The sequence below is a fragment of the Monodon monoceros genome, unplaced genomic scaffold (assembly GCF_005190385.1).
Source record: "Monodon monoceros isolate NGI ecotype Baffin Bay Population unplaced genomic scaffold, NGI_Narwhal_1 Super_Scaffold_10, whole genome shotgun sequence".
Taxonomy (NCBI): domain Eukaryota; kingdom Metazoa; phylum Chordata; class Mammalia; order Artiodactyla; family Monodontidae; genus Monodon; species Monodon monoceros.
This window is the reverse complement of record NW_021703766.1, coordinates 26,957,127-26,979,595: the sequence shown is the minus strand read 5'-3', so window position 1 is coordinate 26,979,595 and position 22,469 is coordinate 26,957,127. Positions and strand designations below refer to the sequence as shown.

Sequence of the window (22,469 nt, the reverse complement as noted above, 5' to 3'; positions counted from 1 at the left end):
TTGTCGTATACTTTGTATGCTGTAAAATTCACCAGTTTTAAGGGTACAACTCAATGATTTCTAGTAAATTTACTGAGCTATGCAACACCTAGTTTCAGAACATTTCCATCAGCCCAGTAAGATCCCTCATGCTGGTTAGAATCACTCCCCATTCCCCCCGCCAGCCTCAGGCAACCACTAATCTGCTTTCTGTCTCTAAACATGTGCCTTTTCTAGACATTCTATGTAAATGGAGCATAAAATATGTGGAGTGTTTCTGTGTCTGGTTTCTTTCATTTAGCATAATGTTTTGATGATCATCTACATTGTAGCACGTATCCATAATTCATTTCTTTTTAATTCCCAAGAGTATTCCATGGCATACAGTCGGTTTCCATGGCATAGATATATTAGAGTCTGTTTACCCATCCGCTAGTCAATGGACACTTAAGTTGTTTCCACCTTTTGGCTATTATAAATAATGCTGCTATGAACATCTGCATGCAAGTCTTTGTGTGGACATATATCTTCATGTCTCTTGGGAAGATTCCTAGGGGTAGAATTGCTGGGTCATATGGTAAATTTATGTTTCACTTTTTAAGAAACTGTTACACTGTTTTGCAAAGTAGTACCCATGTCTTGACCTGACTGGTAGTTACACAGGGTCTCACTTTATAAATTATGAGTTACATTATATATTTATGCACTTTCTGGATTTTGTTGTATTTTTAAATTTAAAAGAGTTAAAAAAAAAATTGCGATGGGGTGATGAATGAAGTCCAGGGAAAGTTTTCTTTAAGGGGTGGGACTTGGGGATGCTGCTCTGGGGCTGGATGGGGCACTGGAGGAGAAGCAAATAGGGAGCCAAATCCTACTTGAATCTCACAGTAGGGGTGCCAGGGCCCAGCAGGCTCAGCACTTAGGCAGGTGTATGCAAAAGCACGTGCCAAGATATGCAAATAAGTTGAGTCTCCCCAGGGTTTCCTCACAGGGATGGGGGGGCAGGGTCCACCTCCAGTGGTTCTTTTTTTTTTTTTTTGGCCTCCCTGCGAGCCTTGTGGGATCTTAGTGCCCTGACCAGGGATTGAACCCTGGACCACGGCAGTGAAAGCGCTTAGTCCTAACCACTGGACCGCCAGGGAAGTCCCCCGGTGGTTCTGACCTTGATGGTGGTCAGGCCCCAGGGCTTCAGGGTGCTGGGCTTAGGACCTCATGACCTCGCTTTTTTGGGAAGGTGGGAGGGAGGCTGCAGGCCTGCAGGGAGAGTATCACCTGCTAATCCCTGTCCTGCTGAGGCCACCACTCTCCCTGATCCCCTTATGCTGACCCTGGATCCTGGAAGCCACTAATCTCCACCTCTGGAGACTCAAGGACTGGCAGGCAGGGCAGTGCCCTCTTCCGTGAGGCTTGTAAGGAGGGGAGCAAGTGTCCGTGAGCCCTGCCAGCTCACAGGCACTCCTCCCGGCAGGGCCGGGGGCCCTTGCCTAACACAGATGGGAGCTTTGAGGCCCAGAGACAGACAGTAAGTAGTCTAGGGTCACACAGCCTGCCCTGGCCGGCCCTGGCCAGCCCTGGCATGGCCACCCCCAGGGAGACCCAGCTCCTTGTCTGATTTTCCCAACATGCCCAGCCGGTGTGAGGCCTGGGAGGAAGGCTGAAAGAGGGGGCCAGGGCAAGGACCCCTGGCAGCAGGCTCTTCTCCTCAGAGCCTCCTGTTGTCATGGTTGCCGAGGAGCCGGTGCCCTCACAATCAGGCTGCAATGGACATTGTCTCCGCAGAATGTCCCTTTATTCTCCTACTGCCTCATAAGGCACTGGGCCTCGGTCCATCTCCCTGCCTCTTTTCCCCATTGAGCAGTCGGAAGAGCGGAAAATCCCTGTAAGCCTGTGCACCTGGGGCCCGTGGCCTGCAGGTGAGGTACCACTGTGGCGGACCAGGAGCAGGGAGCCCTCCCTCCCCTCTACCCCCACTTCCCACTTCCCTGTCCCTTCCCCACGAAGGCCCAGCCTTCTAGCCGGCTTCCCCATCTGGTCGCCATGCCCTCTCCGTGCTCCTCCATGGCCCAGGGTCCTCTCTCCTCCTGCCCACCTCCCTACCGCCCACCTCCATCTCTCACCTCCAACTGGGGTCAGGAAGAAAGCAACGGGACTCAACAAATTCTCACTAAAGTTTAAATGACTCAAAGGCTCTGGGAATATCCACTTTTTAAAACGAAGCACTGGGGAACCAGCCATATTTTTTCTAGTTCCTGTCTATCAGGTCTCTCCCCTTATTTAAAACCTTTCTATGTCTCCCTGTAGAATGTTGGGTAAATGCCAGATACCTTAGCTAAGACCAGAAGCCCATAATTAATTACCCAGAGGCAGCCTGAGCGCAACTGTGAATCCACTTGCTGCTGCCGCCGCTTCCTGCTCATTACTGAAGAACAGACACAAATGGCATCTCTTTTTAGACCATTCGCTGAATCCTCCAGCCTCCTCAGACACACATCCCCTGTACTGACCTCTGCCGGGGTCCTCAGCACATCCTCTGTGTGTGTGTGTACTTCAGCGTCCCTGACCCCACCGTAGCTCCTGGCACACAGCAGGTGGTCAGTACCTGTTGGACGAGTAGACAAATTGGCACTGGCCAAGGTTGCGTTCCCACACAGAAGGGTGTCTGGTTGGGGTGTCTCTGCTCCCCCAGCCATGGCCCGCATCATCAACCTGGTGCCCTGGGAGGATGGCTCCACCCACGTGTACGCATCCCCGGCCACCCTGCTGCCCGTGGCACGGCGGCGCAACAAGCTGGCCAGCGTGAAGCAGCAGCTCTACCACCCAGCCCTGCCCAGCCTGCGCCGCATGGACATGGACTCCGTCAGGGCCTGCCTTTCCGACGAGCACTGCCAGTCCACCACCTACTGCCGCAAAGGTCAGGTCACCTGGCCACCATCAGCCCCTTTGGGCCTTCGGGGAAGGCGTGGGTGGTTTGGCGGAGAGAGATCTCGGAGGGAGAAGCCATGAGTGGCAGGTGAAAGGGTTAAAGGGAGTCGCCCCAGCTCTGCTCCTCCCTGTCTGGGTATCCTCCAGGTCTGAGCCTCTGTTTCCTTATCAGTAAAATGGGGATGCTGACAGTGCTGGCCTGTCAGGGCTATTTTGAGATTAAAATGAGATAAAGCATGAAAAGCACTTGGAGTAGTGCCTGGCACATAATATGTGCTCAACAATAATATTATTATTAATGGAGAGGGAACTGTGCAGAGGCCAGCAGTTGCAGGAGGAGGAGGAATAATAATAGCAATAATAACAACTTCTGCCCAATCATCTCTCCCTTTGAAAAAGGAAGAGAAAGACACCTGTCATGAAAGAGAGGTGGACATGGGAGCCTTTGGGGTAAAAGGCCACACGGGGCTAAGGAAGACCCCTTCATCGATTGAGAAGCTTGGGTATGGAGATAGCGGTGCCACACAGACACCCACACTCACTCATTCCAGCACATTTACTAATTGCTTGCTTTGTGCCTGACACTGTGCCTGGAACAAAGGCGCTCCAGCTAGCGGGAACAGCACATGCAGAGGCCTGGAGGGGAAAAGCTGCGTGAGGTGTTGGTGACCTTGAGGGGCGTGCTTAGGTGGGAGGATAAGGAGTGCGGGGGCAGCAGGAGCTGTGGCTGAGGACACAGCTCAGGGAGGGCTAAGCTCAGGGGTCTGGGCTTCCTGGGGAGGTAGATAAGAACCTCTGAAGACTTTAAGAAGGAAAGAGGTCCAAGCATTGGGGCCGTGGGGAGTGGGTGACCCAGAGAGACTAGAAGCGGACGATGGGGGGGAGGGTGAGTGATTAGGACACTGGGAGGGACCACAGTCTTCAGGAAGTAGTGATAGTGTCTGGCCACAGGGGAGGGATTTGGAAGGTATTTAGGAGATAAAGTAACACGATTTGTAGCAGTGTGGGTAGAGGGGCAAGAGTGAGGAGTCCAGGGTGATACCCAGGTTCAGACCCCGGTGGCAGGTGGAGTGGGGGTGTCAGAGACTATAGGGAGATCTCCAGAGGCCCCACAGCGACCCCTGCAGGGCCAGGATGGGAAACACAAATACAGGAAGTGGGTGGGGACGCAGTGGGGGGAAGGGGTGAAAGGTGAGGTGGAGTCCCAATACCCCCCTCCGAAAGGGAGCAGCTATGGGGTCCTGCTGATACTGTGTGGGAAAGGTCAGCACAGGTCTACCAATTTCCTGGCTTCCAGGAGAGGCCAAGAGTCTAGATTTTTAGGGAGAGCTCTTGATTATTGCAAGTATGTTTTTAATAAAAGCAATGGAGTCACAGTTTCAAAATTCAAAATGCTGTAACAATGTACATTTTAAAAATTCTCACTCCTCCCCCGCCATCCCCACTTATAGGTAACCACTCTGAGCTCCTGCTGAATCCTTCCATTGTTTACTACTGTAAATACAACCTATTCTCTTCCTCCCCAACTTTTTTTATTAGGAACATATTCAAACATAGAGGAAGGTTGAAAGACTAATACTATGAACATTCATTACCTTCCACCTGCTTCAATTAATGTTTTGACACATTTGTTTTCATTCTCTCTCTCTCTCTCTCTCTCTCTCTCTCACACACACACACACACACACACACACACACACTTTAGCAAGCAGTTCCCAATGACAGAAACAACCTCAATACCATTATCACATCTAGGAAAGTTAAAAATAATTCCCTAATATCTAATATTCAGTCCATATTAAAACATCCCCAATTTTCCCCAAGATGTCCTTTATAGCTGTCAAAAAAATTTTGGAACCAGGATTCAATCTAGGATTGCACCTTGTAATTTGTTGTCATGTCTCTTGGATCTTAGTCTAAAACAGTCTACCCACTTTCCATTTTTCCCTCATAATATTGACTTTTTAAAGAGTCCAAAACAGTTTTATTGTAGAGGAGTCCTACATTGTGAATTTGAGTGATTGTTTCTTTATGGTGTTGTTTACCTTGATAGTCTATTTTCTGTGAACTAGAAGATAGATGTAGAAGCTTGATTGTAGAAGCTTTCACAGGTGTTGGAGGCCATATTTGCCATGATGGCTCAGCAGGAGGCACATAATGTCATTATCCCACTATTCGTGATGCTAAGTTTGATGACTTGGTTAGGTGATGACCTGAATCTATATTCTTCTTTGCCTCCAATCGTCTCAACTTTAGGCTTTAAAGCCATATAAAGGCATATACTCTTCTGCACCTTGGAAGGTTTTGAATCAAGAACTTCCTCTACTGATTTTTACTCAAGGCATAGTGAGGATGTGTCATAGTTTATTTAACCAGTCCATTAATGACAGACTCTTGAGTTATTTCCAATCATTTTCTGTTGCAAACTATGCTGAAATGGGTAAACTTTCTACCCACATCATTTGCCAGTTGTGCAACTGTGAAGTAGGATAAATTCCCAGAAGTGGGACTATAGGGTCAAAAGGTATGTGTATTTATAATTCCAATAGATAATGCCAATTTCTTTCCGTAGACTTGAATCAATTTATACTCCCCCCCGCCCGCTGGCAACATATGGCAATGGCCCTGTTTCTGATAACTGCACTAACTTTTGGATTCTTTCCAATCTGATATGAAAAACTGGTATCAGTGTAGTTTGAATATGCATGCATCTTATTATGAACGAAGCTGAGTGTCTTTTCATAGTTTAGGGACCATTCGTATTTCTTGTGTTTGTGTGTGAACTACCTGTGCAGACTGTTTACCTATTTTTCTCTTTTTCTTCAATTTTGTTTTATTTTATTCTATTTTGTCTTGATTTATAGGAATTCTTTCAATATTAGGGAAATTGCACCTTATCTACAAAATAAGTGGAAATATTCTTTTCCCATTTGTCTTTTGACTTTCCTTATGTTTCCTTATGTTGCCATGCAGAAGTTTATTTCTATGTAGTCCAAGTTATCAACATTTTCTTTAGGCTACCTGATTTTGAATTAGAGTTGGTAAGGCCTCCCCCACCCCAAGGTTATAAAGAAATTTATCCATGTTTTCTTCTAGTACGTCTATGGTTTCATTATTTTACATTGAAATTTTTTATCTATTTGGAGTTTGTTTTGTTGAATGGGGCGTGTTAAGTAAGAATCCACTTGATCTTAGATTTTTTTTAAGTTGTCAAGTATTTCAAAAACCTTTTAAAGCAGTGTGGACCAAACCTCTCCTGTGTGGGCCTGTGACCACTAGTGGACTCCTCCCTTTCTCTTTCTCCTTTAGATGACTTTGACAATGCCTACTTCACACTCCTCGGTGTTCCCAACAAACGCCTGCAGTGCTTGGTGAGTGTCCTTTGCCCCTGGCCCTGGGTTTGCTCTGGGGACCTGAAGGTCCCGCGTGCACCCAGCCCCAAGCACCTCGAGTGCTGGGCTCTACTCCGCGCACTTCCTCAGCTACCAGCTTGGGACCCTACCCCCTTCGCATCCCTTTCAGGGGCTTCAGGAACCCCCTGGGTCAGATGGTTCAAGTGCCCCCCCCCCGCGCCCTGACTCCCTTCGTCCTGGCAGGACATCACGGCGACCGGCCAGAGGCTCCGAAATAGGTGCCACGAGGGAAAGCTGGCGCCCATCGCACCGGGCATCAACAGGGTCGACTGGTCCAACTTCACGCGCGCCATCGAGGACTGGTCCCGCTTCGTGTCCTCTGCCGGCGAATTCAAGCTGCCCTGCCCGAGCAAGAAGGGTCAGTCTACCGGCGGGGAGGATGCCTTAGTGTGGGAGAGACAACTGGGCCGCTGGGTCCCTAGAGCCCTGACCCCGAGCGCTGACCGCGGGCGGGGGGCTTCGGGGGTGGGCTCTGACAAAGACAGGTCTAGGATTTAGGAGCAGCTGGGGCACTCAGAGCAGGCTGGACCCAGACAGATTGAGGTTCATAGAGACAGGGCTTGTCCTGGGGAGGGGGCGGGGCCAGGTCCGAGCCAGTGGGAGCCAGTGTGGTGGAGGTGGAGGGCAGGGTTGGTTCTGGGACTGACGGAGCTTAGTCTGGAGGAGGGACTGGTTCTAGGAGCAGGCGTGGGCGTGGCTTGATCTAGGGGCGGGGCTCAGGTAAGAGTAGGGTCGGGGCTTGCTCTGGGCTGGCGGGGGGCCAGAGATGGGCGCTCTCTCCGCAGTCGAGAGTTTCAGCGGCAATGCGGTGCGGTACTTGAAGCCGGAGGTGACCCAGAACTGGCGGGTAGGTAGGCGCGCTGCTCCGTCCCTGGCGGGGCGGGGGTGGGAGAGAAGCGGCTAACACGGGGTCGGGGAGGGGGAGAGGAGACCGAGAGTAAGGTCTCCCAGTGCCCAGGGCCAAGATCCCCAGCAGAGAGTGCTGTGCGGGGCCTCGGCGGGGGAGTCCGTGTCCGCTCTACTCAGTGGACCGCCCCCCCCATTCCTCTGGCCCGCCCCAGTTCTGTCTTAACCAGAATCCCAGCCTGGATCGCTATGGACAGAAGCCCCTGCCTTTCGACTCCCTGTAAGTGACCCCACAGACCCCGGGGGCCCCATACCTGGCGGAAGGAGAGTGGGGTCTTGGCTGCTTTCACCACCGCATACCTAGTGGCCCTTGAAAATGTGAGACCTAGGAAGAATTGATTGGCTCCAAAACACCACAAGAAAATTGCAATTTCAAAATGACTAAATGTTTAATTCCTACCAAACGGAACATCCTGTCATCCAGTCCCTAGCAACTCCACCTTTCAGAGTGGAGGAGTTAAGGTGGGGCGAAGGTGCAGTGTAATCTTGGTGGGATGGCGCCTGCCGATGTGTTTGTTCCCAGAGAGGGTCACCCTTCCTCACCTCGGCCTCACCCTCCTCTCTCTTTTGCAGGAATGCTTTCCGACGCTTCGGCTCGATCTACAGGTAGGGCTCCAACTGCAGTGGGGGGGGGGGGGGGGGGGGGAAATGACCCCGACCCCGCCCCACATTTGGCCACGCCCCCCAGTCGGGCAGCGCGCGGGCCCGCGTGAGGGAGGCGCCAGAGGATTGGTACCCTCCTGGATGATGTCAGGGGGGCGCAAAAGTCTTCCGCTGGAGAGATCTTCGCCAGGCAAAAGTGCAGCCCACTGGGAGGTGGAGGGAGTAGAGTGCCTTTCCCTCCCGATTTGGCCCAGAGGAGGCCAAAAGGCAAAGACGGGGGTTAGGGGGATTGGGGGGGCGGGGTTACCTAGGAGAAGAGCAGGGACTGGAAGAGTAAACAGACATATAAGAAATATAATGTAAGGAGCCAAGAATTTGCCTTCCAGGAAGCAGGTGAAGTGGTAAGGGCTGGGACAAGTGTTCCCAGGAGAAGAATGCAAGATATTCAAGCACCTTCATAATTTGGCCATCTCCCACCTCTCCAGCCCCATTCCCTACACTTCAGCAGTACCAGACTCCTGCGTGCAACCCAAACCAAGCAACCAAACACTCCATATCTTTGCTTGTGCTGTTTCAGCACCTAGATGATCTTTCTACCTCTGCCTGGAAAACTCCTCCTTACACTTTAAAGCCCAGCCCAGGTGTCCCATTGTCCTTGAAGTCTTCTCTGACCTTCTGCCTTTCCCCTCCAGCTCAAACCCCCCTCCAGTTGGTCTCCGTATGTGCATCCCTCTCCATCTTAGAGCACACAGGCTATTGCATTATAATTATTGATGAAAGTTTGCCTTCTCTCACCCACCCTGTGCACACACAAGGGAAAGCTTTTTTTTTTTAACTACTATATAATGCCTGCCAGAGTAGGCTCACTAAATGATTGAAAAGTGAGTAAAGCTCACGGGAGATAAAGATGAGGCAAACCAGAAGTGGGGCTTGAAAGTCAAACAGACCAGCCAAAAATATATTAAAGGTAATAGGGAGCCATTGAGGGCTCTTGAGCCATAGAGAGACAGGACAGAAGCTGTGTTTTCAGAGCCTCGAGGGCAGGAAGGTGGGTTTGGTGGGGAAGGCCTAGAGAAGGACAGCCTGATTTTTCCCCAGGACATCCTAAAGGCCCCCACCTCACCTGTTTCTTTCCACAGTCGTGTCAACTACCTGACCCCCTGGCGTTAATCTGTGAAAAGGAGGCCGATCCCCAGGCTGCCGAACCGTGCCACCTCAGGGTCCCCAGCAGGACAGAGGGTGTATGGTGGCAGCACCGATCTCCCTAAGAGTTTAGCCTGACTGGAAATAAACCTTATGCTCCATAAGGAGGCACCACACCCGTGTGTGTGTGTGCGTGCGTGTGTGTGTGTGTGTGTGTGTGTGTGTGTGTGGTGCAGGGGCTGGGGGAGGGTCAGGACCTCAGGACCTCAGGATGTCTTGCCCTTACCTGCCTCCTGCCAACTCCTGGAGGACTGGTGGCGGTGGGGGGAGTTGGGAAAGATGTCTGGTGACCCCAGGTAGAGAATCAGGGTCTAGGCCCCAGGGCCCAGCCAGGGATGAGGTACAGAGGCAGGCCTGCCTGGGAATTAGTTTTCCTTTTTGACCCCGTTCCCCTGCTCATAACCCTACAACAAAGCCCCTTCCACCTCAGACTCTGAACTTGAGCCCTAAAGAGAAAAGAGGGGGCTCGAAAGGGATTTTAGACACCTCTCTCAGAAGCCCTTGCCATCCCAGTGTGTGCTGGGGGCCTCCCTGGGCCCAGGGTTCCCCTGAAGAAGTGGAATCAGGCCCTGGAGGGTTGGCCTATGGTCTCTATTCCCTGTGAAGCAACTGAGTGTGGAAGTAAGATGAGGTGCCCAAGCCCACTCAGAGAAGAAAGTTTCCTCTCCCCAAAGCACCGCCAATGAACATACCATGTAAGCAAAAAGTTATCTGCTCTATTCACATAGCTTCAGGACTAGCCCTCATCTGCCTACCAACCTACAAAAAGGAGGCCTGATGTGCTGGGGACAGCCGTGGGGCTCCTGGGCCAGGTCCAGAATAACCCTGCTCAAAGTTTTGGGCTAAAGAAGAGTGTCTCAGCGTGGCTGGGTGTTAGAGCAGCCAGCATCAGCACTTAGCTCCAGGACCTTCCAAATACCATCCCACCTGTGGCCAGTCTGCAAGGACAGACCCAGATCAGGGTAAATAGCCACCAAGCTCAAGAACTGTTTGAACAGGACTTCTGGTGCTAGGATCTGAGGCCTCAGGGATCCACGAACCTTCTGAAATCATGTGCAAAACCGTGGGTCCACCCACATGTGCATTTTCCATGGAAAGTCTCCTTGTTTTCATCTGATTCTCAGGAGAGTCAGTGCCCACAAAGGTTAGGAGACCCTGACTTACATCCTCCTCATCCCCTTCCACTAATATTTACTGAGCACCTAGTGGATGCAAGCCTGGTCTCAGATGGAAGGACTTTAAAACAATAATACCAGCCCCCCACCTCTGGACCCTGTGTTATACTGGTTAGAACACATCATCTCCTCCAGGCCTCATACTCCATAAGCACCCAGGAGAGTGAGCAGAACCAAAGCTACTCCACTTCACAGATGGGAAAACTGAGGCCCAGATCAGGGAAAGGCTCCAGCCAAAACCAGAACCCAGGACTCAAAGTCAGTCCCAGCACTTGCCACAGTACTCACATATAGTTTGTGCTCAATATTCGTAGAAAAAGTTATTTCCCAGAATCGGGGTCTTTTGTTCAACCTTGGGTAATAAACAAGGAAATGAGTTGTTTTGTTGTCTGATATGCAAACAGAGCCTGCCTTACAAATTCGAGGCTGATTTTAATTTCTTTTGGGGGTGGTGTTGGAAATCATCACCCTTATACCGAGATGAGGTAAGGAGTCTGTCTCTCTGTCCTGAAGTATGGGGCTCTGCTGACAACAGGGCAGGAGACAGGAGCGTGGGGAGGAGGGGATGGGAAGTGGTAAGCAGATCAGAGCCCTTTCCTCCTTGGGGGCCTGTCAAGGAGGTATCCAGCTTCCTGCCATTTGATGCAGGAAGAAGCACTTTCCTCCAAGCCCAGGGGCAGTCCACCTGGATTGAACCTTGGGAAGCCATTGGTGAAGGCCCCTGAGGTGTGAGAGCCACATTCTTCAGCCCTGAGTGTCCCCTCCAACATGACAGCTCAGAGAGAAATAGATTTGCCCAAGGCTCATAGCAGAGATGCTGGAGTCCTGGCCTGTGTGAGACTGGGGGCAGTCAGGGAGCTCCAGAGAGCGTGCTGAGATCCCAGAGGGAATCAAGTGCCCGTGTGTCTTCGCGTGGCCCTGCTTCCTTGACACTGAATAACTGGACAAGTCCCTCTGGGAATTTGGCCCAGCAGACATTCAAGGCCTCGCCAGACCCCATGCTGGGTGCTGGGACACAGACCAGAAGGCTTGCCTGCCTTAGAGGTACTTCTAGTCCACTAGGAGAGAGGTAAACCCAGCTGATTCAAACCTGAAAGCAGAAGGTGAGAATGTGAGCACACCTAGATCATGTTCCTCAAGCCTAGGAATTTGATTAGGTCCTTCCTCACCAGTTGTACACTGAATCCTAATTTCGTAGATATAAAAATATGTGCCCAAGAATAAAGGAAATACAGAGTAGATGCACATTAACAAGTCTGATTTAGTATACACTTGCTATTTTTTACGTGCAAAGGCAATGTATCAATATTAAGCACTTGGCAGTACCCAGGAGGTGGGCAGTTTTAGACCCATTTTACAGATGATGAAATGAACTCAGAAAGGCTAAATGACTGGCCCATGGTCACACAGCTGGTGATTGGCAGAGCTGGGAATTGAAGCCAGCCTGCCTGACCCCTTGAGCCTGTGGCCACCATACTCTACTGCCTTCTTGCTATGAGAGAGATGCACGCCAAGAGTCGGGGGGAAACCAGTGGGGACATTCGACCTGAGCTTAGAGAGAGGAGAAGATGTTCCACCAGAAAGTTTTCTTGGAGTTACTGACAGTGGCAGAATCTGCAGGTTGAAAATCCCAAGAGATGGAGAGAAGCCACCCAGCCTGGGCCTCTGTCTCGCAGCCTGGAAGTTCCCTCAGCCTCAGGGGGCTCTTTGCTCCTCATAGAGAGATCACAGTAGAAATCCTCCCTGTGGCCATTGCCTTGGGGACAGCCCAGCCCCCATGGCCTCACCTCCAGGACTTCCTGGCCTGATCCCAATCCAGTACCCAGGCCCTGGGCCTCCATGCGCTACCCCCACCCACAACGGCATCACCAGTCTCCTTGCTGTTTCAAACTCCCAGGCTCCTGTCTGCCTCCTAACCTTTAGTCAACACCTTCCTCCCACCTGAAATGCTTTCCGCATCTCTTCCTACCCAAATCTCACCCTTTCTTCCAGGCAGGCCTCTCTCAAATCCTCCCTTCTCCCCAATTCTTCCCCAAGACTATGAGGACAGGAACCGTAGCTGTTTCAGGGGGACTAACTCATAGCCTCTGGCCCACCGTAGGCTCTTAGGAAATACTGCACTCGCCGGCCCCTCTTATCTCTCTAACAGGATCTGGGACTCAGGAATGGGGCCTGGGGCCTCCCAGAACCAACACACGGGCGTGGACTAAATGATACAACTACTACAAAGTAATAGTTGTGTTTATCACAAAGTAACACGCAAAACACATACCCTCACCCTGGGGCTGGCAATGGGGAGGATCAGGGATGGAGTAAGGGTCCTAGCTCAGGGAGGACGGGGTGAGGGTCGGGGAGGACTCTCACAGGTAATGTTTTGTACTAAATACCAACAGCTTTGACATTTCTGACCCTACCTTTTGATACATGAAAACCTCAAAACTCTCTCATCTGAAGTTCTACCTTCATGCTCTGCCGCGCCAGCTCAGTGTCTGGCAAACAGCAGGTGCTCAGTGATGCTTATGGATGAACAAAGGCAGGAATGCAGACCCAGAGTGGGGATGGACACACACGCATAGTGCGGAGGGAGACCCCACGGGCCGCAGCCCACCTCCGCCCCTCCCCTCGACCTCCTTTTCAGGGCCCCAAAGGAGGACTGGGCATTCCTGCCAGAATCTGCAAAAATCAATAGCGGGCCAAGGCTTTTCCTGGAGGCATGACCTTCAAGGAACAAAGAAAGCACCGTCTTGAGGATGGGATGCGGAGCTTATCACAGGCGAGCCCGGCCCAGGCGCAGAGGCCTTGGGCAAATTTCCAAGGCCTGAGCAGTCCATGGTCCTGTCTGGGGCCTGCTCTGGAGGAGGGATGAGGCTGGGTACTGGGAGGTCTGGTGGAGGCTGTCTATGGAGCTGCCTCTGCACAGATGGCAGGACAGAAAACGGAGGCTCCAGTCCCTCAAGGAGATGAGAGCAGGCCCGAGGGCTGGCTGCCCCCTCTGCCTGCTGGTGAAGAGCTTTCCTGCTTCCATGGCCAGCCCTGGTGCCAGCACCAGTCCCGGCCATTGTTCCCGGCTTCCTGGCCCGCAAAGAGTGGGCTGGAGCCAGAGCCCCGGGCTTCAGTGGCTGAAGCTGGAGGTCTGTGGGCTCAGAGCCCAGGCGGTCCCACCCCGCCGCCTATCCCCCCACCTAGCCAGACCCCACAATGCCAGGCCTCTCTCATCACTAAGTGTACGGCTTTGGGAAGCCCCTGGGCTTCTCAAGGATCAGCACAAAACACTTCCTCAGCTCTGCCCTGTCCATCTCATGGAGATGGTATGAGGCTCAGACCAGCTGGTGGATGGGAAAGGTCTTGTGTAGCAGGGTGGGCGTGGGAGAGCCCTGATGCTCAGGTAGGAGAGCTAGGCTGGCTCCCTTCTGCCCCTGACCTCCCAGTGCTCTGCTTTCCTGAGTGGCCACTATGTGGCAAACACTCCACTCAGGTCATTTCACGGGACCCTCACCCTAAGCCCAGAAGACAGCATTAATGGCTCCATTTCACAGATGAGGAAAATGAGGCCCAAAGAGGTCCAAAAACCCTCCCAAAGCTTTGGTGCTGATGAGTGGCAGAGGCGGGACTCCAGCCAGGCCTGACTGTTGTGCTCTTAACTACGACAGCACAGCGCTGCCACAGTGGTTCACGAGCACAGGCTCCACCCCTGGAGAGCAGGGTCCTCTCCCACTGCCCCCCTGGGAGGCCGAGCACAGAGCCAGCCACACAGTGGGAGTCTGACAGAGCCGTCAAGATGATGGGCTCCCTAGGGAAGTTGTCTTTGGTGGCCCAGCTTGCTCTGGCAATGACTTCAAGGACCCAGGAAAAGGGACCCCCACCCCACCCAGCAGTGCCTCTTTCCCCAAGAAGGGGAAATTATTAATTCCAGAGTGTGAATTTATGTCAGCCTCTCGCTCTCGCTCCTCTGGCCCTCATCCACGTGTCACCCCTCACCCCAAGGTACCACACTCTTCCCATCCTGTCAGTGGTTGGGGCAAAGGGGATGATTACTCGGAGATTAAAAATGATAGTGCTAGTTTGTAGCCCTAGCCACAGCACCTGAAGTTTCCCCATGAAAATTCCATGCTCTAAGAGATGGAGCCTCACATCAGCTATGGGACACAGGAAGCGGTGGGGCTCCTGGGCAGGTAGGTGGGAGGGGTACCTGTGTGTGTGGCCAGGTACAGTGTGTGGCTACTTAAGCCAGTTTGCGCTGCTTCTGTCACTTACAATCAAGAGAGACCAGAATGAGACAGGTGGGGAGCAGACTGGAGGCCGAGAGAGGCAGGAAGGGGAATAGGGGCCACGGGTTGATCCGGTTGCCTTCCCAGAATCAGAGCGACAGGTCTCTAAGGACCCTTAGAGATCAGAGGTCAAGACCTCTGCTTCAGATGGAATCAAGGCCCCAAGAGGAACAGAGCCTGCCTGTGATCACTTGTTATCAAAGGTCTAAGACCTGAGCCTGAACACGCAGGCCCCCAGGCCAGGGCTCCATTCATGGCCCTGGTTTTGGCCCAGGTGGGAGCCCCACTGCTTTGTGAGGGGAGGCAAGGTGGGGACAAAGGAAGAAAAAGTCATTGCACCCTCCATGTGGGCCCATCCAGGGCTCCTCTGGCCCCTGGCACACGCAGAACACCATCTGTTCAGGAAGAGCAACCTGAAGCTATAAAGCACCCAACACGTGCCAGTGCTTTCCAGGAGTCTCTGCGAGGTGGGTGGGTTTTGCCTAAGGTCACTGAACTAGAAAGGAAGCCAGGATTCAAGCCGGGCTCAGAGACAAGGGGCCCTGGGCGTCCTCGCTTAGAGGTGGACACTTGCACATGGCTTCTCAAGGGCAGAGTCCTCCTGTGGCCACACATGGAGGGAGTAAGAGGACCATGGGGTCCTGGTCACATCCAGGGTCCCCCCTGGCGTCTCCACTAAGACTTCTGCAGCCAGTTTTGAGCTCTCTGCGGTGTGGGTAGCTCCTTTTCCTCTTTCTACCCTCACCTCCACCCCTACCTTCAGGGCAGGGGTCCCTCCTGACCACCCTCCACTGGCTCTCAGACCTGGGGGGAGTTGCTTCTACCTTCCTCTCCCCACCTCCACCCTTGCCTTTGAGAAACAGAAGGAGCCTGAGTTGCAGTTGGCCCACTGCAGGACAGGATAGGGGACAGAAGAGGGGTGCAGGAAGGCTGAGATGCAGGTGGCCAGGCTGGACATGCAGATGGATCACCGTGCGACAGGGTGAGCAGGAGTGGGGCGAGAGCATGTGATCCTCGGGGGCGGCGCCTGTAGGCTGCTCCAGGCAGACCCTCATTTTCCACTGGGGCTAAGCAAGCTCTCCTGCTTACCAGGCTCAGTGCCCAGCTTCTGACCATCCATGAGTTGCCAGTCCCTCACAGATCAGCTCCCTTTACAGGGGCTGCAGTTAAACCCCAAGGATGTCAAGAGGTCACAGCCCAAGGATCCCAAGTGTCCTGCAGTTGGTACCGTCAGCATCGTCACAGCTTCCCCACCAGGGCCGCCGTATGCGATTCCACTTAATTCTCACAAGAACCAAGCAAGGCAAGGGTTAACCTCCCCATTTTATAGATGAGGCAACTGAGTCCCAAAGAGGTTAAGTGACTTGCCCAAAGTCACACAAACAGAATGTTCAAAACATTCGAACCCAGCCTTATGTCCCAATCCCAAGCCTGCCACCCTGGACTGCACACCTCACTCCCTCTCCACGTCCCAACATTCCCCTCTGAAGAATGACCAGAACAAACTGTGCTTTGGTCTGTGAAGGTCAATGTCTTTACTTCTAAAGCATACATTGGACTCACTATATATTAACATCAAAAGGGCTATCTAAAATGGAGTCATTCTTTTTAAAAATCCAAATTCTCACATTTTTATATAAGATCCAAAATGACATGAAATTAAACTATACAATGTTATGAACAGTATAACAACTGCTTTTAGAAAGCAAAATGAAAGAAAAACATTAGCAGTTGGGACTGTTGTCAGCCTGGGTTCCACGTCTTTTGAGGCATTGTGACTAAAGCCAGCACCGAGGGGAAGGACCAGCCCCTCTCTGCAGGCACAGGAAGGGAACCTAGGCAGAGGAGGGGGATGAGGGCTTTTCAGACTTCTGAAGGTGAGAGTGGGACAAGACAGGTCTCCCTGCTCCTCTGGGATCTTGGGGTGGGCACTGATTAAAGTCTCCTTTTAAGACCCAGGGAAGGGGGCTGGGAGAGGGTGGGGCAGAGCTGGGTTCAAAAGAATCATTTTGATAGTAAAGGTCTTCTGGCCTTCCCGAGGACAGTCCCGGCCATCAAGCAATACCAATCGACTCCATCTACCTACCGGTTTCCTTAACAACCCTCTTCCCCTGCCCACTCCTTATCCTGAACACCCTCGGCTCCATGAGCCCAGTGGGCAGCCAGAGACCTAGGGGGACCCTAGGAGGACCCGAAGGAGAACACTATGGCCTTGGAAGTAGCTGGATGTTGTCCAGAGCATCTTGGTAGAGCAAGACCCCTGAAGTACAGGCCAGCAACCAGACTGATGGGGGAGGGTGCGCATGGGCTGGGAGGGCACTGTGAAGTCAGAGGCGTTCCCATGGTCCTTTCACCTCCCCTACCCTGGGTACCCAGGCATGGTCTTGGCCCTGAAACAGGGCTGGGGCGAGCTGATTAGGGCCACGCCCTTGAGGCTTTGGTTCACACAATTCAAAGGGGTGACACTTGTTCCCATCCACTGGGAAGATCACGGGCTTGGCCCTGCTTCCTCCCAGGCACCAGGTGATCTAACAATCCCCTCTTTCACATCAGTAGTTCTGTAGGGCTGAGAGCACATTCCCCACCAGTGCTTGGAACCATGCCGCAAAGGTGGAAGGGGCACTTCTAAAACAGTGGGATTAGCCCTGGGTGCAAAGACTGCCTTTCCTCCTTTCCCTGTGGACAGCACTGTCCCTGGCTGAGTGAGTCACAGGAGAACTTCTCTGCCTCCTCCCTTCTGGCTGGGCCAATTGTTCTCCAAGCAGACTGAGCTCACAGGTGTGTAGCACCCCTGTATGTCTCGCCTGCCAGAAACCTGGAGGATGCATCACCCCGGCTGAAGCTGACGGAGAGGCCGGTGGCTCACAGTTTGCCCTCCTGGTTCCAGGACTACACCACGGAGCTGGCCTTCTCCCTCAAACAGCAACCTGAAGGGCGATGCCCTACACCCAGCTTACCTCTGGAGTCCAGCCCTTCTCCCAGGCCCTACCGTGACCCTCCTCTTTCCTAACCTATCTGATTTCTAATTAGGCTGAAAGGTCTGGGAAGGTTGGGCTAGCACCACCCCCTCGTTGGGGTGGAGAGAGGCCATTTGACTTCCAGCCTGGTTCCAGGCCCCCAGAGACAAGGGAGGCTGAGGTCTCTCAAGAAAGCGAATCCTGTAATGGGAAAGAGGTCTGTGGGGTCAGGACCAGCCACAGCAATCTGCCGCTCCCGCTCCTCCCCCCAGGCCTGTACCGGGAGTGCCAGGCACCCACACCCTCCACCTGCCCAGGGCCTCCCTCAGAACACCGAGCCGGGTGCAGGGATGGGTGCGAGGAGGCCGGGCCGGGCCTGGTGGGGGCCGCGGCGGGGACTCAGGGCAGGCAGGCGGCTACCTGGTAGGCGCCCTCGGCCGCAGCGGCGGCGGCGCTGTGCTGCGCGCTGTGCTCCTGCAGCAGGGCCACGTCCAGGAAGCGCTCGCCACACCACACGCACTTGAACTGCTGCTCCCGGGCGTGCACGCCCTGGTGCTTGTTGAGGTGCTCTCGCTGCTTGAAGGCCTTGTCGCAGTTGGGGCACTTGTAGGGTTTCTCACCCGTGTGCACCCTCCGGTGCCGCTGCAGGTCGGAGGCGTACTTGAAGCGCTTCTCACAGTCCGGGCACTTGAGCGGCTTCTCGCGGGCCGGGTCGCAGCGGTGCTGCACGAACTCGGAGGACGAGAAGAAGCGGCGCTCACACAGGGTGCAGCGCAGAGGCTTCTCGGCGGCCGAGCAGTGGGCCAGCTGGTGCTTCTGCAGAGCCGACGCCCGCTTGTAGGCCTTGTTGCACACCGGGCACTTGAAGGGCCGCTCGGCCGCGCCCGGCAGGCACTTGTGCCGCAGCAGCTCGGCCGACTGGTCGAAGCCCTTCTGGCACACGGGGCACTTGAAGAGGGTCTCGAGGGTGTGCACGTGCTGGTGGTAAAGCAGGTGGCTGGGCTGCCCGAAGCCCTTCTCGCACAGGCCGCACTTGAAGGGCTCCTCGGTCTTGTGCGTGCGCCGGTGCCGCATCAGCGCATACTGCTGCTTGAAGCCCATGGGGCACAGGTCGCACTTGAAGGGCCGCTCGGCGCTGTGCGTGCGCTCGTGCTGCCGCAGGTCCGACGGCCGCTTGAAGGCCTTCTGGCACTCGCCGCAGCGGAAGGGCCGCTCCCCGCTGGGCGTGCACGGGTGCTGCAGCAGCTCGGATGACTCCTTGAAGTGCAGCTCGCACACATTGCAGCGGAACAGGTGGTGCTCGCCCGAGTGTGCGTACATGTGGCGCACCAGGTGCGAGCGGTGCTTGAAGGTCTTCTCGCAAACCGCGCACTTGTACGGCCGCTCCGAGCTGTGCGTGCGCTTGTGGTGCACCAGGTGGGACGACTGGCTGAAGCTCTTGTCGCACAGCGTGCACTTGTAGGGCTTCTCGCCTGTGTGGATGCGCTCGTGCCGCGAGAGCTCCGACAGGTGCTTGAAGGGCTTCTGGCAGATGGGGCAGCTGTACGGCTTGTCGGCCTGTTCTGCAGGGGCTACGGTGGGCGGAGCGGGTGCCGGGGGCAGCGAAGGGGCGGCCGTGGCCGCGGGCTCAGCCGCCTCGGTGGGCTTGTAGGTCTTCTCGCAGATGGAACATTTCACGAGGCCCCCAGTGCCGCTGTGCGCGCTGTGGTGCTGCGCCAGCGACGTGAGCAGCGAGAAGCCCATCTTGCAGACGCCACAGACAAAAGGCTTCTGTTCGGCCTGCACGCACTGGTGCTCCAGCAGGTCGGTAGCCTGGTGGAAGATCTTGAGACACTGCGTGCACTGGAACGAGCGGTCGTGGCCCGCCAGGCACTGGTGCTCATGCGGGCTGGACAGGTGCGCCAGGTCGTGACCGCACACACCGCACTTGGGGCCCGGCTCGCCTGCTGGCTGCAGGGGCGCATGCTGCGGGGGCTGCAGGCCCGGGTCAGGCTGCAGAAGGATGCCATAGACGGCACAGCCCAGGGGGTTCTCAGCTGTGCCTGGGGTCAGTGTGTGCTCGGCCAGGGCCGGCGGTGGTTCTGCGTGGTGTTGAGGCTGCGGCGGCTGCGGCTGCTGCGGCTGCGTCTGTGGTGGCTGCTGCCAGCTTTCCGACATGCTTGGGAAGATGAAACAGGGTTTGGAGAGTAATGGCTTCAGTTTCCCCGCTTAAGTTGACCCACACCAGAGAGAGAAGCTGCCCAGGATCAGGTATGGATGAGGACCTCAAACAAGGCACAGAGAGGGGCTAGTCAGGCAGCCCAAGTCATTAACCAAGACAGACTACAAGGCTCTGCCTACAGGACGGGGGTCTTCGAGGCAGGGTGCCAGCAATGGCGGGGAAGCTCTGCCTTCCCTGATGATTGGTTCTGTAGAGAAGAAAGAAACCGTGAGCTTGAGGCAGGGACATGCAGCTGCTCCCGGGGCCTCTCCCTGATCTGCCTGCACTCGCCACATTGACATAAACCACATCAGGGAAGCAAGAGGGGCTCAGGGCTGGGAGATCTGCTCCCTTCACATGCTACCAAAGAAGTCTGCTGGCGGCTCAGCTCCTCTGGCAAAGGGGATGGTGGCTGTCTCCATGCCCAACCCCCATTCAGTTCCCCATCCCTGGGCCAGGCATCCCAACCTCCCAGCTCACTGTCATCCCTCTTCAATTAGCTGTCTCATGGGTGACAGTCTGGGGTGATCTGTCCACAATACAGAGAAGTCACAAGTTCTGCTCTTGCTCCAAAGAAAGAAGGAGGTGACCAGATAGGGCCCTGGCATCCAAAACAAGAATCTTAGTAACATAACTTTATATTTTGCAAAACACTTCTTACTTGGAAGCCCAGTACCTAAGATAGATAAAAGCAGAAAGGTTCTGGTTGAGGCCTCCCTGTAGGCCTGCCAGCTTCTCTCCTGTTGCTGAATCTCAACCCAGGACACAACTGCTCATAAGAACAGACTGTGGGTCTAAGAGGCCAGGCCTCCCAGACCTGAGGGCCCCACAGCAAACGGCCTCAGTCAGTCAATATCTAAAACAACTGCATGAAACTGAGGACCATCTCAGAAACCTTCTCCCATCAGGGGCTGGCCCATACCCCTCTCAACTACCCCCCAGGCCCTCCCCGACCATGTGTCTGTTCTCTCTTCACATAAGTGGGATGGCTTTACAGGGACCTGAGCCAGTGCATGACGGGGGTTAGATGGCGGGTCCACAGACCCACGCAGCCTACATGTCTACATAGCAGAAGTTCCCTAGTCTAGTCATCTCCCAGAGCACCAAAACAAGTCCTAAATCCTCTTCATCTGACAGTGTCAAGGCCTGTAGGAAAATGTAAGCGATTTCCAGTTTGCCCCTGCAAGCTGGGAAGTGGCATGCTAACCACAGAGCGTTCGTCCCTATCACCTTTCCGGAGAGAACCCTGTTCCCTTGCTCCAAGTCTGTAACATTTTGGATAATCAGTGGAAGGTAAAGACCACCCAGCTCAGGCAAATCTCTAACTCACCACTTTGTGGCAGCATAAGGTAATGACAGCGAGAGGGAAGAACTTTTAGAATCAGACACAACCCACTTTCAGGTTCCCAGCTCTTCTGCCTCTAACATTGAAAAGTTTCTAAGTTTTCTCCCGATGAAAAGAGAAGGAAGGGGATGCCTTTACTGGCCAGCCTGGCCTCTAACTGCCAAAGAAACGTAAGAGTCGGGCTAAAAGCTGTCAACCTCAGCATCTTTCTGGGAAGAGAAGAAGTAAAGAAGCCGCTGCTCTGGGTGGAGGCAGCAGGTTGCATGAGTGAGCAGGTACTGAAGCCTCCCCAGGAAAGAGGGAAGCAGAACTACTCTGAGCGAGGTCTAGGTCAGGCTGCGCCAACCCAACTGTTTTTGTTTTTTTTTTTCCGGCATGAATGGCTGCCACACAGGGTCCACGGTCCTAGGCCCCCAGCTCAGCTGCCCACCCTGGCCCCCCTCCAGGAAGGTGCGGCCAGAGGCCTCTCTGATCACTCAGCAAAGAGGATGAGAGACTAGGGTGAGGGCAGCAAGCGGAGGCCCCCACCTGAGCCCCACCCCAGCCCTTCCTCTTCCCTGGGAAACCGAATGAAAGCCGATCACCTCCCTGCCGGCAATGCCCGCCGGCCCAGCTGGGCTGCCTCCTGTCAGCCCTCGCCAGGAATGGACAGGCCGCTGCGGCCCGAGGGCCGGCCCCGCGGGCAACTGGGCCCGAAAAAGGCCCCAGGGCTGCAGGCTTGGCCCGGGAGACAGCTGCGCGTCGAGGTCGGCCTGGGCCGCCCAGGAGCTCAGGAGGCCGCCGGGTCGGGCTGGAGGGAGTGGAGGGGCGGCCGGGCCGGCTAGGGAAGGGGTGCGGCGGGCGCGGGAGGGGCGCCCAGCCGCGGCCCCGGGCGCCCAGCCGCTCACCTGCTCCAGGCCGCCCGCGGGGTCAGGCTCAGGGCGAGTGGCGACCAGCTGCTCTCTCAGCCGCCCCTTTATTCCGACTCCATCCGCGGCAGCGCGGCCTACGCGCTCTGCCAATCCCCGGCCTCGCGTAGCGGCGGCGTCCGGCTCGGGGGCGGGAACGGGCTAGCGGCGGCCGGAACCGAGGAAGCGACGTGCGCGGCCGGGATAGCGGGGCCCGGGCGGAGGAGCGCTGGGAGGGCGGGCGGACGGACCGATGGCCTTGCAGAGACCGGCGGACAGGCGGGCGGCGCGGGGGCCAGGGAGGCGGGGCCGGGGGGAGGAGCGGCAGCCTGGGTGGCGGCGGCAGCGGGAGGAGCGGGCGGCGTGGAGCGAGGCCGCCCCCTACCGGGGACCCCGCGGCCGGGCCGGGTCGGACAGCCGCGCGCGCCGGGCCGGCTCTCCAGTCGCCCGGCCGGCACGCCTCAGCTGGCCCAGGGAGGGCGCTCTGTTTCCGACCACCCTACTCGGCCTTAAGGGTGGGAGCTCCCAGGACCCAGCCCCCTGTCCGACCCCTGAACCTGAGAGGAGGGGCCTCCTAGACTCAGAACTTCTGGAACTGACCCGCCTCTGAC

The 22,469-nt window shown here is 55.0% G+C and overlaps 3 protein-coding genes across 4 annotated transcripts in view; 1 reads left to right on the top strand and 2 right to left on the bottom strand.

Annotated features, from left to right (window-relative positions):
* CNGB1 (cyclic nucleotide gated channel beta 1) overlaps positions 1–2,401 on the bottom strand; it is a gene marked incomplete at its 3' end in the record, with an annotated part of 72,974 nt that extends 70,573 nt beyond the window's left edge. The window contains exon 1 of the mRNA XM_029210751.1: positions 2,337–2,401. The remainder of the gene's footprint in view (positions 1–2,336) is intronic.
* On the top strand, positions 1,740–9,044 carry TEPP (testis, prostate and placenta expressed). The gene is given in 9 exon segments (XM_029210784.1): positions 1,740–1,841; positions 1,843–1,877; positions 2,634–2,890; positions 6,211–6,272; positions 6,498–6,672; positions 7,100–7,161; positions 7,376–7,440; positions 7,794–7,826; positions 8,963–9,044. Coding segments are annotated over 9 exon segments (822 nt in total). The 3' UTR covers positions 8,994–9,044.
* ZNF319 (zinc finger protein 319) lies at positions 2,386–22,127 on the bottom strand. 2 transcript variants are annotated; one of them, XM_029210763.1, is made up of 3 exons: positions 21,859–22,127; positions 17,847–19,834; positions 2,386–2,578 (listed from the first exon to the last, which is right to left on the bottom strand). In XM_029210763.1, the coding sequence occupies exons 2-3, from the start codon at positions 19,581–19,583 to the stop codon at positions 2,498–2,500; spliced, it is 1,818 nt and encodes a 605-aa protein (XP_029066596.1). In that variant the 5' UTR covers positions 19,584–19,834; positions 21,859–22,127; the 3' UTR covers positions 2,386–2,497. The 2 variants fall into 2 exon arrangements, with proteins under 2 accessions (XP_029066596.1, XP_029066604.1); XM_029210771.1 differs by lacking the exon at positions 2,386–2,578 and having other exon boundaries at positions 15,987–19,834.
* Between the last annotated feature and the right edge of the window lie 342 nt (positions 22,128–22,469).